Source organism: Protopterus annectens, chromosome 8.part0, assembly GCF_019279795.1.
Source record: "Protopterus annectens isolate FY-2018-M chromosome 8.part0, PAN1.0, whole genome shotgun sequence".
Classification (NCBI taxonomy): domain Eukaryota; kingdom Metazoa; phylum Chordata; order Ceratodontiformes; family Protopteridae; genus Protopterus; species Protopterus annectens.
The window spans coordinates 153,016,656-153,034,080 of record NC_056741.1 but is presented as its reverse complement, the minus strand read 5'-3'; the positions used below and the strand labels follow the sequence as shown (position 1 = coordinate 153,034,080).

General features: G+C 40.5%; 1 protein-coding gene across 1 annotated transcript in view; it reads left to right on the top strand.

The window, feature by feature from the left end:
* LOC122808681 overlaps positions 1 to 16,773 on the top strand; it is a 115,752-nt gene extending 98,979 nt beyond the window's left edge. Inside the window, exon 2 of the mRNA XM_044079660.1 lies at positions 15,589 to 16,773. Within this exon, the coding sequence (XP_043935595.1) occupies positions 15,589 to 16,335 (747 nt within the window). The 3' untranslated portion in view covers positions 16,336 to 16,773. The remainder of the gene's footprint in view (positions 1 to 15,588) is intronic.
* Positions 16,774 to 17,425: the final 652 nt, after the last annotated feature.

Genomic DNA, 17,425 nt, shown 5'->3' with positions numbered 1-17,425 from the left:
ATTTTCCACACAGTCAGAAATCAACATCATTTTCTGTTTAAGTAAACCCATGACATGCTGTTGATATTTAAGCATATGAAATTGACAGTTTAAAGCCCTGATTGCCAAGGTTGCAGACGTGTAAACCTTCTTACCCCATCTATCCAGCGCCCTAGAATCTCTATCAGAAGGGATAGGATTTTTAGCAGTAGAGGCCTTAATGCCCTTGGGACCCTGAGAAATGGTTTCAGGGTCAGCAGTAGGATTTTTGAAAAGGAATTTGTGGGAGTCAGGAACCCTGTAGTATCTGTCTGGCTTACTAGGAGCTGGAGGCAGAGAATCAGGAGTCATACTGGATTCTGAGAAAACATCATCAACAATGTCTAGAACAGGAGGTATAGCCAAAGGCCTATGCTGAGGAAGAAGAAGAAAATCCCTAAGTCTCTTTTTAGATTCAGAGAAATCCTGGCTCTCCCAGTGAAAGTGTTCCCTTAAAGTATGCAAAGTTTCTCCAAAAGAAAAATCCTCAGGGGGAAAAGCAGAAGGGATGGAGTCTTCTGCATCAGAATCTTCATAAGTGGGTATAGATAATTCCTGATCAGAAGAGGAATCAGAAGAAATAGAAACCTGATCTGAAGATTCACAATCAGTGCCTTGCCTAGGCCTCTTAGCAGTAGGGGGATGGGTAACCCTGATTAAGGTAATTAAATCTTCAGCCATTTTGATCATTTGTTTTTTAGGCATTGAGGCCTGTACATGTGGCCCAAGCATCATTTTTTTAGACATAGAAGTAGTTTTTGGCCTTAGTTTTGAAGATGGCATCGGTTTAATATACAAATCTTTAGGCCTGAAAACACCCTCAGAAGCCGGTGCCTGCTCAGCAGCTCCGGACCCATCTAAGGTAGAGACATCCGCAGGTTCAATACTTAAAGTATGTCTCGGCATACCGGACTCCAAATGGGTCTCAGTAGAGGTCTGCAAATCAAACGTGGTGGGTATCATGGGCTGCGAATGCACCTCACTGCGTACTGGCAAACCGGCGACTGGCTTAGGAGAAACCTCGTCGTCAGTTTTGGACCTCGACGGTGTGTCTCTATCTTTTTCTTTGCATTTTTTAAGTATTCCAGTAGTCAGATTGCTAACCAATGACATTTCTGGATAGTTAAATCTTGAGCCAAAATATTTAGAAGCAAAAATATACCGACGTTTAATCGTGCACTGATTAAATTTAGCACAAAACCGACAGCAAGGCATGTTGTGGTCAGGTCCTAGGCAAAGAATACAGTACAAATGAAAATCCTTATGAGGTATTTGCTTCCCACAAGTAATACAATTATTAACTTTTACTGACATCGGTAAGGAGCAAGAAAAAGTTTCCTCAACGGGATACTTAGCTTTTAGTTGAAGACTTTGGTTCTGAAACTTGAAAATGAAAATTTCGAAAATGAAAATTTCAGGAGTCAGGCGACCGGCACTTGCGAACTGCTTCTGCTTCGGGCACCACGTGGCAATAAGGACTGATGTGATGGCGTCGGCTGCATGATTTATACCCCTGACGACCTGACTTTGTTAATCAGGCTGACTGAGGGCAGCCTGCCAGCAGATTACCCAAATGTAATGACTGCAACAGTGAAACACGAAGAACATCATGCCGAAGGCTGTAGCAGTGGGAAGGGGAGGGATGAGCATAAGTGGATTTAATCAGGGTGGGATGAGCATAAGTAGATTCAACCAGGGGGTCAAACAGGAGCAGAGCCAATTATTGGCTAGGTAGCTGAGTAGTTGTTGTTTGAAGTTATGAAGGTGTGCATTTTTTGTAATTGTAGGAGGGAGAGTATTCCAAAGTTTGGAGAATTTATTGGAATACAAGCAGTCCCTGTGATAGTTATGAGATTGGGTGACCTTTAGCATAAGTTTATTTGAGGATCTGGGGATCCTGGGGTTGAGAGCTATACTATCCAGCTATACTCTGTCGCATATCGTCTACTGAGAGGTGATCTCTGCTTAACATACAAGGCCATGTCAAACCCAGAGCTGTTGGGCATGCTACACTTAAAGAAATCCCAATCCCTCAGAGCCACATGCTCCAGGGATCTAAACCTTGTCATCGCAATAAACAAAACATGCTGGAGGGATAGGTTCCTAACTCAGCGACTCTCCTAGACTCTGGGATAGATTGCCTATACATGTCAAGCAGAGTGCCTCTTTGGCCCTCTTCAAAGGGAACCTTGACGATTGGATGGGAAAAAGGAAATTCACCCCGGGGATCACGTTAGTCACCCTGCTAGACAGGGGTCCAGGGAAGTAAATAGTGTGGGAAGAAATAGCCAGGGAATTGTTATGGCTAGGCTTGTATAGGCCCTAGGGCTGATAGCCTAGTACCAACCTATGAACCTATGAGAGTGGGTTGGACAAGACTGGACAGGGCAGGGCAGTTAAAGGGTTGGTGAATTAACTTGTGGACCATTGTAAGTTGGTTGTGAGCTAGTAGGTTGGGGAGTTCTAGCCATGTTAGTTGAGAGAGTACAGTACAGAGATGGGTCCTGTGTGGGGCATTTATGGAAACTTTGCAATTTTGTGATAGCATGATTCTAGTTTATTTAGTTCAGATTTGCAAAGGTTGGTGAGAATATGGGATCCGTAGAGGAGAGCAGAAAGCAGATATGAACAGGCAGTGGCAAGCCTGGCATTGTGGATAGGATATGATCTGGCCCTGTATAAAGTGCCAAGCTTGATGTGGACTTTTTTGACTGTAAGAGAGACATGTTTTTCAAAAGTCAGATTCTCATCAATAGTGACCCTAGGAGTATTGTATGAGTTGTGGGTTCGATATAGGTTCTGTTTGATGATAGTATTGAAAGAGGAATGTGACAATGTTTGGATTTTTTATTTTTGAAGATTATTAATTTGGTTTTATTTGGGTTAAGAATTAGTTGTTATTCTGATAGATATTTTCTATGCTTTGAAAGGCTGATTGCATTTTTAATTGAAGTTCATGGGGTGAGGAGCGGAGCATACAAGGGTAGCATTGTCAGCATATTGGACATTGGTAGCTTGATTGGTTGCAGAGCTGAGGTTGTTTGTGAACAGTATAAAGAGGAGAGGACCAAGTATTGCACATTGGGGCACACCAACAGAGATGGGGAGAAGGGGGGAAAGAGTGTTTTACCATTTGGTGGCCTGCTGCCAATTGGAAAGATAGCTGAGGAACCAAGATAGAGCAGCTGAGCTGATGCTGTTTGTTGAGAATTTGTGGAGTAGAAGTTGATGGGAAATGGTGTCAAAGACTTTTGACATGTCCAGAAAGATGGAGAAGACTGCTTGGCCATCATTTAGGAGATGATGAATGGTGTTAGTAAAAGAGATTAGGGCAGTGGAAGTACTATATCTGGGTCTAAATCCATGTTGTGAACTGGATAAGAGATTGTTAGAGAGGAGATGGTTAAGGAGCTGTTTGTGGATGCATTTATCTAAGATTTTTGCTAGAGGGAAAAATGGCAATGGGGCAGAAGTTGGTTCTCTCTTTGGAATTACCACCTTTATGTAGTGGGATGATGTGGGATAATTTCCATAGAGTTGGGACAAAGTGTTCAGAAACTCAGTGACTGATCAAGATAGATATGGTGTAAGCAATAGATGGGGCTGCAATTTTCAGAAATTCATTAGGGAGCTAATCGGCAGCCAGACAGCAGGTTTAAGTTTAGCTAGGAGAGATCTAATGTAGCTAGTTTGAATGGGAGAAAAACAGACGGGGTTGTGACTTTCAGAAGTAGAGGTAGGAAGAGTAAGAGGGGTGTTAGGTTGGTTGCCTAGAAGGGAGGTTATGAAATTTATGAAGTGGCAGTTTATTTGAGTTGTATTCGGATCTGTTTTGTTAGTGATTACTGGAGTAGGGGAGTGGCCTGGGCTTATGAGGTGGTTAATGTTTTTTCAGAATTTACGGGAGCTGTTTAGGTGTTGTTGGCAGGTTTGGAAGTATACTTGCTTGTCTACTTTGCTTTGTTTTCTAGCTTGATTCTTTAATTGTTTATAGATAGCTAGGTTTGATATGTTTTTGGTGGTATGGTAATTGACCAGGCTGTATCTCTTTGTTTAAGTAAAAGTTTGGTTTCTTTGGTTAATCAGGGCAGAGGCTTAGATTTAGCCCTTACTTTTCTAATTGGGGCTGGATTGTTGAGAATGTTAAGGAAGGTGCTGTTGAAGAATTGGACTGCAAGGTCTAGCTGAAGGTATTTAAGTGGGGCCCAGTCAAATTGTTGGAGAATCAGGTTAAAAACTGAGGGGGAGAAATGCTTTTTGCAACGGATGTATTTGTAAGAGATGTTATATTGTGTGTCTGCACGTTTTCTGTATAGAGAGGGAGGGGAATTGTCACTGAGTGAGTCAGGAAGGCAGCCTGCTATGTAAGCATGTAGGTTGGAATTGTTGGTTCATATCCAGTCTAATGTAGACTGTCTATTGGAGTGTTTGTCAATGCCGGTTGGACAGTTTATGGTCTGGGTGAAGCTGTAGAGATTGAGGAAATTAGAAGGGTTATTGAATGTACATGTTTGCCAATCAACACTGAAATCACCAAGAATAATAGTTTCTTGGTTGAAGTTGAGGGAAGCCCATGAAAGGAGACTTTCAATGGTGGGTAGGTTGTTGCCAGGAGGGAGGTAGGAAGCTATGATAATAATTGATTTATTTGGGTTTATTTCTAGACGTGTGGTTAGAGTCTCGGTCTTTGGTAGGTTGGGTGGGGAGCACTGAAGTTGTTCAACTTTAAGGTTATCCTTAATACAGCTACACCACCACCCCTTTTGTTTATTCTGTCAAGTCTAATAATGGGGTAAACTCATTGTCCTTGATGTGTGGATTTAGCCAGGTTTCTGTTATAACAGCTATGTCAGGGTAGTAGGTGGCTTGGAATTCAATAGCGTTGTTAGTTACGCTACAAAAGTTAGAATTGATGAATAGCAATTCAGAGCTTGATGTTTTTGGCAGTGGGGGTAGGGATGGGAGTGTATGCGGGAAAGAAGTCAATAAGATGAGGTTTGTGGAGGGGAAGGGGTCTTATTTGGACCTGGTTTGCGGTAGATATCGGCACACAGTTTAATTTTTGTGATAGAGTGTAGTATGAGATGTGCTAGTTTGATAGCCAATTTAGGGTGTCTGTATGTAGGGGAAATTGGACAGGAGGTTTTTAAGAGTTTGAAGGACACAAGCAGGTTGGTAGAGTTATTACATATTTGTGGGCACATGTCAGAGAAAGAGTGGGATAGTGGTTTGGCAGTAGTTAGCTGTGTAGGAGAATGGGTGTGTATTATGTGGTAAATGTGTAGACAGGTGGAGGTGTGGGTGAAGTAGAGTGAAAGGAATAAAAGAGTATTTGTTGCTATGCAGTTGAGACAGTGCATGATGTGCAATATGGTGGGGTAAGAGAGTTAACAGGATGTGGAATGGTAATGGAGAGAGGATAGAGGTGGTGTCAAAGAGTGTGAGGTGGAAAGGGTGGGATTGAGAGGAGGTTCAGTGGATTTAGAGAGTAGGTGTGAATAGGTAGAGAGAGGAAAGGGGCATGGTAGATAGATATAGGTTAGAGGAAAGGGGGTGGGAATGGGGGTAGGGTAGGGAAGCAGAGTGAGGCTGAGTGTAGCAAGGGTGAATGGAGCAGGTTTAGCCAAGCACTGAAGTTTTTGCCCAAAATAATCAATCTATAAAGGTGAAGAAAGCTTGCAAAAATGCATCACCTCAGGCTAGTAAGACTGTAGTCTATGAGGCTGATTACAAAAAACTGCTTAAAAGGAGTATTGGGGATGTAAATAGTTGAGGGAGTTGTAAGACTACAAATGGTTAAGAATGTTGGTTATATGCTCGCTTTGTTGGTTAGTGTTAGCTACACAGCGTGTTGTATTGTTGAAAGGTACTGGGTTGGAAAAAGAGCTGGCCATTTGAGACTTTGCTAGCCTGAAAGACTAAATGCAAGCTAGGCAATTTGCTAGCAGGGTAGATTGTAATTGGGAAAGAGGAAGGATGGGTCATAAATGCTAAGGGAGTTGGGTGGCCTTATGCGGGTGGGATGCCCATTATTTTGCTGTGCCTCTGTCAAGCAGTGACACTGAGGTTATCCCTGGGGTATACGTGCGATCTCCCATCCATTGGTCAAGATTTCTCTTGAACAAGGCCAGCGAGGTGCTCTGCCTCACATGAACCGGGATTTTGTTCCACAGCATAGGGAGTCTCTGGGTGATGAATCTGTCCCTCCAGCACGTCCTATTAATAGCCGTGTCGAGGTTTAAGTCTCTTGCCCTTGTAGTTCTGATGGATTTAGATTTTTTGAGGTGAAGCATGTTCATTAAATCCGGGTTGGACATGGCCTTGTATGTCAGGCACAGGTCACCTCTGAGCAGACGGTAAGCGACTGAATAGAGCTGGAGTTCCTTCAGTCGGGCAGCATAAGACATATTTTTGAGACCCTTTATCCTTTTGGTGAGGAACTTTTGGGGCCTTTACAATTGCTGCAGGTGTCAGGTCAGATACATTCCGAATGGGGCATTGTACTCAATCATTGGTCTGATGAGTGATGAGTACAGGGGAACGATGACCTCCCTTGATCTAGATGTGAAACCCATCATGATCAGGTGGGCAATGTAGAAGGTCTTTCTAACTACTTTGGCAACGTGAGTGTCAAACGAAAGGTTACTGTCAACCTGGGTCCCCAGATCCCTGATAACCTCTTCTGTGCTTAGTGGATTGCCACCTATCTGGTAACTAGGGGTAACCTTGTTTTTCCCGAAGGGAATGACTATGCATTTTTTGGCATTTAACTTTAGGCCATGGCTCTGGCACCAGTTATCCGTTTCTATGAGACCCTTCTGAAGGATGTCTGGGTCAGATGGGTTTTCAACTATGGTGCCCAGTTTGCAGTCATCTGCAAACTTTGTCAGCCATAATCCTCCTTTGTTTGCCTGTACCTCTGAAAAGTAGATGCTGAACAAGAGTGGGCCCAGGACTGAGCCCTGTGGGACACCACTTGTGACAGGCTTGGAGTCTGACATGGCGCCAGCAACTCTGACCCTGTGGGTTCTGTCACTTAGCCAGTTTGCAACCCATCTTGTGACGTATGGGTTTACGTTTAGGCTGGTGAGTTTTTCAATGATACCCGAGTGGGGTATTGTGTCAAAAGCCTTTGCCAGGTCAAGGTAGGCTGTGTGGACTGCCTTGCCCTCGTCAATGGCCTTGGTGACTGTTTCGAAAAAGTCAACCAAGTTTAAAAGGCATGATCTGCCCTTGACAAAGCCAAACTGGGTTGGATCCAAAGTCTGCAAGTCCCCTATGTCTTTATTTATGAGTTCCATTATGATCCTCTCCATAGCTTTGCAGACCAGGCTTGTCAAGCTGATGGGCCGGTAGTTTCCGGGGTCGTTGGAGGCACCTCCTTTGTGAAGTGGGACCACCGTTGCCATACGCCACTCCTTGGGTACGTATCCTGAGGTGAGACTAAGATTAAACAGCTGCCCTAACTGCGGGTTTAATACCTCATTGAGTTCGTGGAGCACACAACCGGGGACACCATCTGGTCCCATGGATGCTGTGTTTTTCGCCTTGGAGAGAGCAGTTCTCATCTGAGCATTTGAGATGTTTGGGGGACTACAATCCTCTGGTATAGAAATCTCTCCTTTTGGGGGGAGGGGGGGAGAAATTTGCACTGAACCTATCAGCCAGTATGTTGGCAATGTCTGTAGGTTCCGTGATTTTTACATCATTTTGCACTAATTCTGAGCATATCTGGGAGTTTCCTCCCAGGTTTCTAACATAGCTAAAAAAGGCCTTATGATTGTCTTTTGAGTCCTTAGCGATTTTTCTCTCAAAATTTGCCTTGGATGCTTTTATGAGAGATCTCAGTTTTTTACTTATAATGATCAAGGGTGTCTTCCCTTTTATGGATTTTGCTCTATCTTGTAGTAGATTCTTCCTTTTGTTGTAAAGCTTGTTTATGGCTGGGGTCCACCAGACTGGACGCTTGCCTTTGGTACAAAGAGTCTTTGTTTTGTTTGGGATTGCCTGATCCATGCAGTCCTGGAGGTGCTGGTAGAAGGCATTTGTAAGTGATTCAGCGGTTTGAGTAATGGTTTTCGCTGGCTCGGGGGCCTTGAAAAAGACCACACCAGTCTTTAGGAGTGTGAAGTCGGCTTTTGAGAAGTTCTTCACTGTGGTCTTTTTTATCTGGGGTGGGGGCGGGATGTGGACTTCCAGTGAGATTAGTTTATGATCTGATCTCACCAATGATGGGTATACCTCTGGTGTTGAACATTGTGACCCCATGTTTGTGATGATGAGATCTAGTATGTTTTCTCCTCTTGTGGGGATGGTGACTAGTTGTTCCATTTCATTTGAGTTTATGAACTCTAGGAACCTTTGGGCTAGAGTGTTGGGGCTTGAGTAGTGATCCCAGTCTATATTTGGATAATTGAAATCACCCAGTATGATGGTGTTTGGAGATATATTTATCCCCTCCAGTGTTTTCAGGAAAGCTGTGTGAGGTTCCTGAGTTTGAGAGGGTGGCCTGTAACAGACTACAAACTGCAGAGCAGTCTTGCCTACGGTTAATTGCACCTGGATGGTTTCCGATGCATTGTGCATTGCCACCAACCTTGAGGTGAGGGTGTCCTTGATGAATATGGACACCCCCCCCTCCTTTCTTGGTGTTGTCCAGATTTTGGGGCCGGAACACATGATATGAGGTAAAACCTGATAGTGCCGGGGTGCTCTCCGGAGCCTTGAACCAGGTTTCAGTTACAGCACAGACATCGATGTTCTCCATACTGAGAAAGGCTTCGAGTGCGTGCATCTTGAGGTTGAGACTTCTGGCATTGAGCAGCATTACCCTTAGTTTTTTTCCTTTTTTGTGTTCTAGGGTGGTAGGTTTAGAATTCGAGCCCTGCCTAAAAAAGGCACAATGGGGGTGGCAAGAGCCTTTGCCAAAATCCGGAAGCCCAGGGGTGACAGGTGCAAGCCATCCCTTATGCAGCGTGGCTTGTCCAGCATGTCATCCCAGGCAGACAGACATTGGATCCCCTTTGAATGACACCATAGTTTAAGCCAATTATTGAAGCTGATCATCTTGTCTTCGTATTGTGGCATCATTCTTGGTGAAGGTAGGATAGTGCTCAAGGTCAGGGTCATACCTGCCTGGGCTACATAATCAGAGAGCTCCTCTATGTCTCTTTTCATATAGTCCAGGGAGGTACGTCTCAGGTTGTTCAAACCAGCATGGACAATGACTGAGTCATACTTGTACCTGCAGTTGAGTGACCTGAGTGCTTGCGTTATGTGGCGGATTCTAGCACCCGATAGGCAGCTTACTGTGACCTTCTCCTTACTCAATCTGGTGAGCGGGACGTCAGTATGTCTGACTATGGAGTCACCAATGACAAGTGTGTCTGGCATTGTGTTAGGCCTTAAGGGCTGTGACTGTTTGGCACACTGACTCTGTGGTCTATGTGTTGTATGTGCTGTGCCCTGTGGAGGCAGTTGTTTGGGTGTCTGCTTTGGTGGCCTCTGCTGTTTTGGTAGGTTTTTGATCAGAGCCTCCGAGTATGTCTTTGTGTGTTTATGTGTATGAGTTGAAGTTGTGATAGTGCTATGTGAGACTGGGTTTGTGGTGTGTGTGGTTACCTTCTCCTCCTGTCTGGTCTTGCCAGCCCTATGTTGAGAGAGCTCAGCCTCCAGTTTGGCTATATATTTGCATCTCTCGCATGTATTTGTGTTTTGTGGGAGAAGGAGAGGGTTGTCAGTGTACATGAGGCAATTGTAACATTGCCTCAGTATTCCCAGATTCACCAGCTGAGCAGGAGAGGACACTAGCAACTGATCCCTCGCCATGCTAGAAGGAATAGACAAAAACTTTATGTAGATGAGTTTGAAAAAAAGACTTCGGGGGATGTGGTGTTTTTAGGCCGGTGGGGTACTATGTATAATAAAAGTGCTATATCAGAGTAAAAAGTACTTTAGGAGCAAGTGCTAGGCTTTACAGATGGAGAATAGTCTACTTAGGAATCAAGTAGAGCTGAACTTTTTAGTTAGAGAATAGGCTGGTTTGATTAGCAGTACAGTTCGAGAAGAGCTGTTCTAAGGGAAAAAATGAAGAGTGAACTTTAGGTAGCCCGAATAGTTTAACGTTGATTAACCGCCGCTGCTCTTGTGTGCTCCTGTGGCAACTCCGCGCTAAAGCACTCTAAAGCGTGCTTTATAGCAGGGGGCTGGAAAAGGCAGGAAATGACCCAAAATGGCCAATGAACTACAAGTTACTGTCTTTAACCACTCCTCTGAGGACAAACAGGCAGCTCAGTACTCCCCACTCTCACTGGTGAGTAAAGAAACTTCCCCCTGACCAAACAAGGAAAATGGAGAAGTACAGGAACCAAGACAAAGCCCAGGGATCAGCAAAATCTGATCACTGGAACAAACTAATCAGGAAAGTATGGAAAACAAGAATATTTTTTCGTTTTTTTTTCAAGTTTTTTACACAGATGGGACAGAAAACACAGTAAATGCTTTGATTTTCGATTAAATGCTATCAAAAGCTAGTACACTAGTACACTAGGAACCAAGACAAAGCCTCCTTCAGTACATCATCCCACAACCCTCCCAAATGGAGGGTTGTAATAAAACAAGACTCACTTGCTGATTCCTCATTTCCAGTTTCAGCAAATAAGTTTTGCTGAAAAACAATTTCTGAATCCTCCACAATCACACTAATATTCTCCACAGCATTGGTGTTCACCTCTTTGCCTTCTGAAATCTTCTCCTCATCATACACCATCCTCCTAGCCACTGCTGCATAGGAATGGGATGTGCATGTTCCTAACAGAGGAGGGGAAGTTCCTCAGTGCCCTCTTCAAGTTTCCCCTAGTAGTATAAATACCACATTGAGTCTCCCTTGAAAAGAAGCTACTAGCCTGGTGGGACTAACCCAGTAAACAAAGGATTAATTAAAATAATGTCTTCCACAACATCATAAAAACTGCAAATGATATGGCAAAGACTATTAAAATACAACTGTATTATCCAAAAATCATATCTCAAAATGATTCAAATATAACATGAAGTGTAAAAGGTAAATAATTATGGTTGAACGATAAACAATATTAAATTATATAAAAGAAAAAAGAGGTTTTCAAAAAGAATCTAGACACTTAGAACACGTTCAGGCTAAACAATATGCTCCAATTGCTAAACAGGTTATTCACCAAGGTTGAAGGTAATGAATACAGTGTTCTATAATTGGATTAGGAAACTCAAGGGAGTAAATCTAGAATGCAGCATACTAACAGTAATAGTCAAGATGCTCCAAAACCTTAAAAGCCTAAACCGTATGAAGCATCTACAACTGTAGCAGCCAAATTTTGTAATCTTTTTTTAAAATAAAAAACTAAAATCTTCTGCTACACAAATTTCAGTGTGTCATGTAGTTTGTAGACTTTAACAAACAGTTCACCGACAGCTTACTCAGAGATTACAGAACTTTTTTTTTTATGCAGAGAAAGCACCTTCATAGGTTTATAGGTGAAAACTAGGCTAAATTGCCCTGAAGGGTTACTTTAAGCCTTGCCAATAATCTGAAGTCAGAACCAAACCCTGTACCCATTAATTAAAGACCTTAACTATTATGCTAAACTCACACAATATAATATGGCAAATCTGGGGGTATTATCTTATTGTCTTTACATTCCGCATCAATTAGAGATCAGAGTTTAAACTAGTGATGATATTTTACTAAACAAGTATATGACACTGTCTAATATCAGCTATACGTTCATATGTTCATACTCAGCTAGCTGCTCTTGTGAATCATTTTAAGAAAAGCCAATGTCCTGTGGTGAGAATTAAACCCTATGTTTCTGGTTTGTGAAGTAAACACCTTAAGCATTATATCAACCCCCAACTTCATTTGCATAAACTGAAAAGCATTTGTGGCCAAAATAAGCTGGTCTTACATTTGTTGCTTTAGTTTAGCAATTTTAAAATACTCAAAGCATATACACACAAGTGTGTGTGTGTGTGTGTGTGTGTGTGTGTGTGTGTGTGTGTGTGTGTGTGTGTGTGTGTGTGTGTGTGTGTGTGTATATATACACACACACACACATATATATATATATATATATATATATATATAGAGAGAGAGAGAGAGAGAGTATATAGAGTGACAGTGATAGATACAGATATATATATAACATACAGAGATATTCATCTCTCTCTCTCTCTCTATATATATATATATATATATAGATATATAGATATATAGATATAGATATATGTATGTGTGTGTGTGTGTGTGTGTGTGTGTGTGTGTGTGTGTGTGTGTGTGTGTGTGTGTGTGTATGTGTGTGTAAAACACATGGAACCATACATTACAAATTATATGATCATGACAGCTCTGAGCAAAGTCAAAAATCCCAAACTACATAGACCTTGCCAATATTCCTAGTACCTTCCAATATAAAATTAGAGATTATTTCTTTCAGCCATTTTTACTAATATGTAATACATTTATAGATTTGGGATATTTTGCAGGCACCCTAATGTTTATGAACGCAGAGCTCTGTGTTTCCAAAGTATGGACAAACAATCCACTTATGCTTTAATGATGACCTCAGAAAAAGGGCAAAACATAACATGTCCATAGCTGTTGATGTTTGGGTTTATTGACCTAAATGCACAAGTAAAGACTTAAAATGTAAAAAGTAAAATATGCAGATTCAGAAACCATGTAGCTGAAACACTGGTATGTCATTAAGGGCTGATTTGTATATATCCCATGGCCTTTACAGCAAGAGGTTTAAGGTGTTAAACAATAAAGACTCCAGCATGGCTGGATCTATCTTGCAGTATTACAAGAAGGTTTAATTAAGATACACTCATAATGTGATGACTGCAGCCTCTCCTTTAATAGTAAGAAATTCAGCATTGTCAACTTTTTTTTCTTTTTTTTTGACAGACATTGAATTTTAATGCAAAACAGAAGAGAAACCCTTAAATATCTGGTTATAATGTTAAGAGACCTAGGGATTCTAATGGAAAATAAACTTAATGTTGGAACAAGTGTGCCCATCCTAGTCACAAGGACTTAAGGAATTACCTATATGATTCTTCATTGTTTAATTCCTTAAACCTTGTGTAGTAGAGGCTCATGGGATATAAGCAAATCAAACCTTAAAGTTAAATCTCCTTGAACATCTTAGTGCTTTACTTACCGTAGAATACGGATGATACCAACTCCATTTTAAAATTAAACTTATAATTTTAGTTGGAAAAGCTACATAAATTGTTAACAAGAAAATCCTCAGGTTAAAAAGCACATGTTTGGAAAGACTTGTTACTATATTCCGCTATAATACTGACACCAGCTGGGATCTTTGCTTTATTTCTTAAGCCGCAACAGACCGTCTTTTTTCTAAAAATCTGTGTCTTGAGCATATAAGGTATAGCTTATATTAAATCAGGTGATCTTCTGCTTAACATTAAAATTAACAGTTATGAAAGAAAAGGAAAGATAATTTCCACAATGGTTTCTCTATGTTCAGAATAAACTTCTAAAAAAGGTTAAAGAAACCATTCATTAACCAACTTGGAACATAAGCAGAACATAATGCACTCTAGGAAATACTCATGGCATAATACCAGTCAAGACTGTTGAAGGCACCTGGGCCACAATCTTGATATTACAGGCCATGGATGTTTGAATTGCTATGTCTTAGACATGTCACAGATTTTCAGCATGCCATGTATGAGTCCCCATTTCCTTAACCATACCACCTGAACTCTGTACTTCTGCCCCAAAATATGTCTCATTGTGCTGATCGTGGAAATCTCCCTTTGGGAGGAGCTGCAGAATGATGGTACCATAGTTAATGACCTGAGACCTTAAGTGAGGCTTCTGAACATTCAGCTGTGAGACATTTTTAAACTAACTGATGACTGTAAAAGAATAAAAATTTATTTTTTTCCTAGAGGGGTCATACATCCCTACACTATCCACCTATGTGTCCTCCTTTATTTAAACAACTCTTTAGGTTTCTGAAATTCAGGGTGACCATAATGACCTTGACTGTTAAATCAACACCCCAGAGATGTGCATTGTTGCAGATTTTGCTCCATATGCATACACTTTGCTGAAACATTCTTCTATGAGAAATTACTGTGTGATTTATTTTTATTACAGTTTGCCAGAATCATATATCTATAGATATATATATTTAGCTACATCTATCTATATCATCTATGCATATATATATATATATATATATATATATATATATATATACTGTATGTATACTTGCATTGCTAAGGGGTGGTACACTGCAGTGTTTTTTGTTCCTCTTTTATGCTGTGAGCATGAAATTTGTATATATAATTTAGGGTGTGTGGGGAGAGAAGCCACCATATAGAGAGTATTGCAAAAAATATTTTTATGTGTTTTTATACTTTACGAGTTATGCTTCTTAAATCAGAAAAAACTAATAAATTGTGGCTCAATTTAGAAGGACTGAATTGCAAATATGGAAAGCAGTGGCATCAGTATAGTATCCAGCTGCCACATTTCAAACATGCCACGTATAGCTCACAGCCTCATTTAATAATCAGTACGTGTTTGCATATTTGAGTGTCAGTTAGTTGTTATGGAATGTTCAGTCATGCAGCAACAATGTGCATGTACATGTCATTGTACAAACATATGCAGTACACTGATGGACTAATCAGTAACTCTGTGTTACTGATATTGAGCTTTATGCAGGGTTTGTGCAGATATAATTTCATAACTTTCATTAAGGAATACTTATAGATTCATAGGTTATTACTAGGCATGCCATTCAGAAGACCATTGAGGAGCCTAGCCCATTTCCCAATTGCCCCAAAGTACTGTCTGGTTAGATGACTTACTCAAAGTCACACAAAAGGTAAATGGAGGCTGAGGGTATCAAACACTGGACTAAAGGAATCAACTTATCAACTCGTAGCATTGCTCTTCTATTTTAATTCTCAGAAAAAGAATAGAGAAATGCCTTAACAAGGATTCTAAATGGTTCATTCCATATTACAGCCGTGTGTCTCTAATATGGTCTCTGGTCTTGAAATCCTGGCAGTGTCAAATATTGTCTCTGACTGGCAGACTAACACCTCTTTCTGGTGGTGATAAAATATGACAAGTAACAGTAGTTACACTTTTAGGGGTTGTTACTGGTTGATTTTGCAATGATTTCATTGGCTACTGCATAATTTTTATTTTGCTTTGTACTTCAGTTATGATGCAAAAGTAGAATGCAGTGGTCTAATGAACTAAACATAATGCACACATACTAACAATTAAATGTATATTTTGGAAGAAGAAAATGCAATTCCTGGTCATAACTGAACCAATGTTCTATAAAACTGAATTATTTGTAATTGTTTTTATATACGCATTTTAAGTAAAGTTGGTCAGTAGATATTTGTGGAACACCCTCATTTTCTTCACAGTGAAAAAACAGATTTACTGCTAAGCTAAGGTGGTAAACATTAGCAGGAATGATTTAATAACTGAATGCTATCAATCAAGTTTTATTTTTTCCTTCCTTCTATTTTTAGATGCTGTCATTAAAGATTATGGGGAAGATCCTGTTGCTTATTGTAGCAAGTTCTGGTCAGCAGCTACCAGAATCTCTCCACATGCCTGCTGATGCTGTGACAGGTATGCTATGTGCTCAGCTGTCTCAAATGACAAATGAAGGAATAACTAACCTCCCACAGAGTAATGAAAAGGTTCATGTGGTTCTTGACAACAGCAAGGCTTTTGTATACCTCATGGTAATGAAGAGTTGCTTCCTAACAGTTTTTGATGACTCTCAGGGTCTAGAGGTTTCTCAATCATTTCCAGAAGGAACCTATCAGAATATTTCAGGGTTGATCAGGGATTCATTCTTTGTATATTATTGCCACTGTAAGACCGACAGAGATGATAGCCACCCCAAAAATGAGACAGATTATAAGAAATTCTTGCGCCAACATTTAGGTCCTGCTTCCAGACAATTCAGTAATAGTAACTGTGACAGTGAAATAAAAAAACGATGCATACTGGCCAGTAAAAATCGCTGTAAAGAAACCAACACATTCATCCATACTACTGCAAAGAAACTAAAATCTGTCTGCAATCAACCAGCAAATATCAAGGGTCTGCATAAAAGTGATCAACAATTCTCCCTGACAGTGTGTAATTTACACAGTAACCAGATGAAGAAGCCCTGTAAATATAGGGCAGTGCATCGCCACAGTCGAATAATTGTTGGATGCAATAACAAAATGGAACCTGTGCATTTTGAGGGTGATTCTCCTTAGCAACATATTTGAAAGTGCGCATAGAAGAAAAAATCAAGCACATTATGAGCAACTAAATGCAACTTTTGCACCAGAAGCCATTTTCTTGCACTCTTTGTATTATATATAAAAGCTTTTAAAAGCAGTTTTTGCTTCAGAAGCATTTTCTCATGCTTGTTTGATAATCAGAGCTATCAAAATTATATTTTACTTTAAATACAATGAACTACTTTAAAACATCTTTCGTCCTTGAATTATTAACCTTGTTATCACGCAACTATGTTTTCCTTCTAGTACAGTGTTTAACACATACTGTAGTGCTGTATTTGCAAGCAAACCAATACAACTACAATAAGTGTTATTGTCGTGACAGTGGATGAGTGAATCATTTTTATTCTTTTCAACCGATTGTTCCATGCATGAATGCTAAATAAAATGTAGCAGAGTTTATCTGAACTGACTATATAGTTTGTTTCTTTGCATTTGACTACTGTATTTCTTCAAACTGTCATGCAGCAGCAGAAACTTGAGTGTTCCTTGGAACCTGTGATAAAAAGTATCATTTTGCAAAGATATGTAAAAGGAAAGTCTGTTTGGATGTTGTTGAACAGAAACATGAAATCACCTGGTTGTTATCACCATTAAAGTGAAAATAGAATGCACCATATGCAACACAGTTATAATACATACCACAGCATTAGCAATAAATGCTGAAAATGGATAATCAAAATGTTCAACTTAGGTAACAGTCTATAATATTATGTCTGAAGATGCTTTTGAAGGATTGAGGCTAGAAGGCACAGAAAAAAAGAGATGAGTGCATACTGTCAACATATTAAGGGCACCAAGGCAGAAGGTAATGCTGACTGAGAAGCTGGTGCTAGCATTTCTTAAACTTTCTACCCTGAGTAGTATAACTCAGCTAGATCTGTTAAATTCACATCTCTGCTTCTCAACCATGGCTGAAATTCTCTCTGAATTTGCAGCATATCATTTATGTAAGTTTGTTAGTTATAAAGGTTGCTTCTAAACTATAGACAGCAGGGATTAATAAATGAGGCATTTTAAGCAAAGGAACCATGAGGTTGGCACACATGACAGGTCGCAGTAA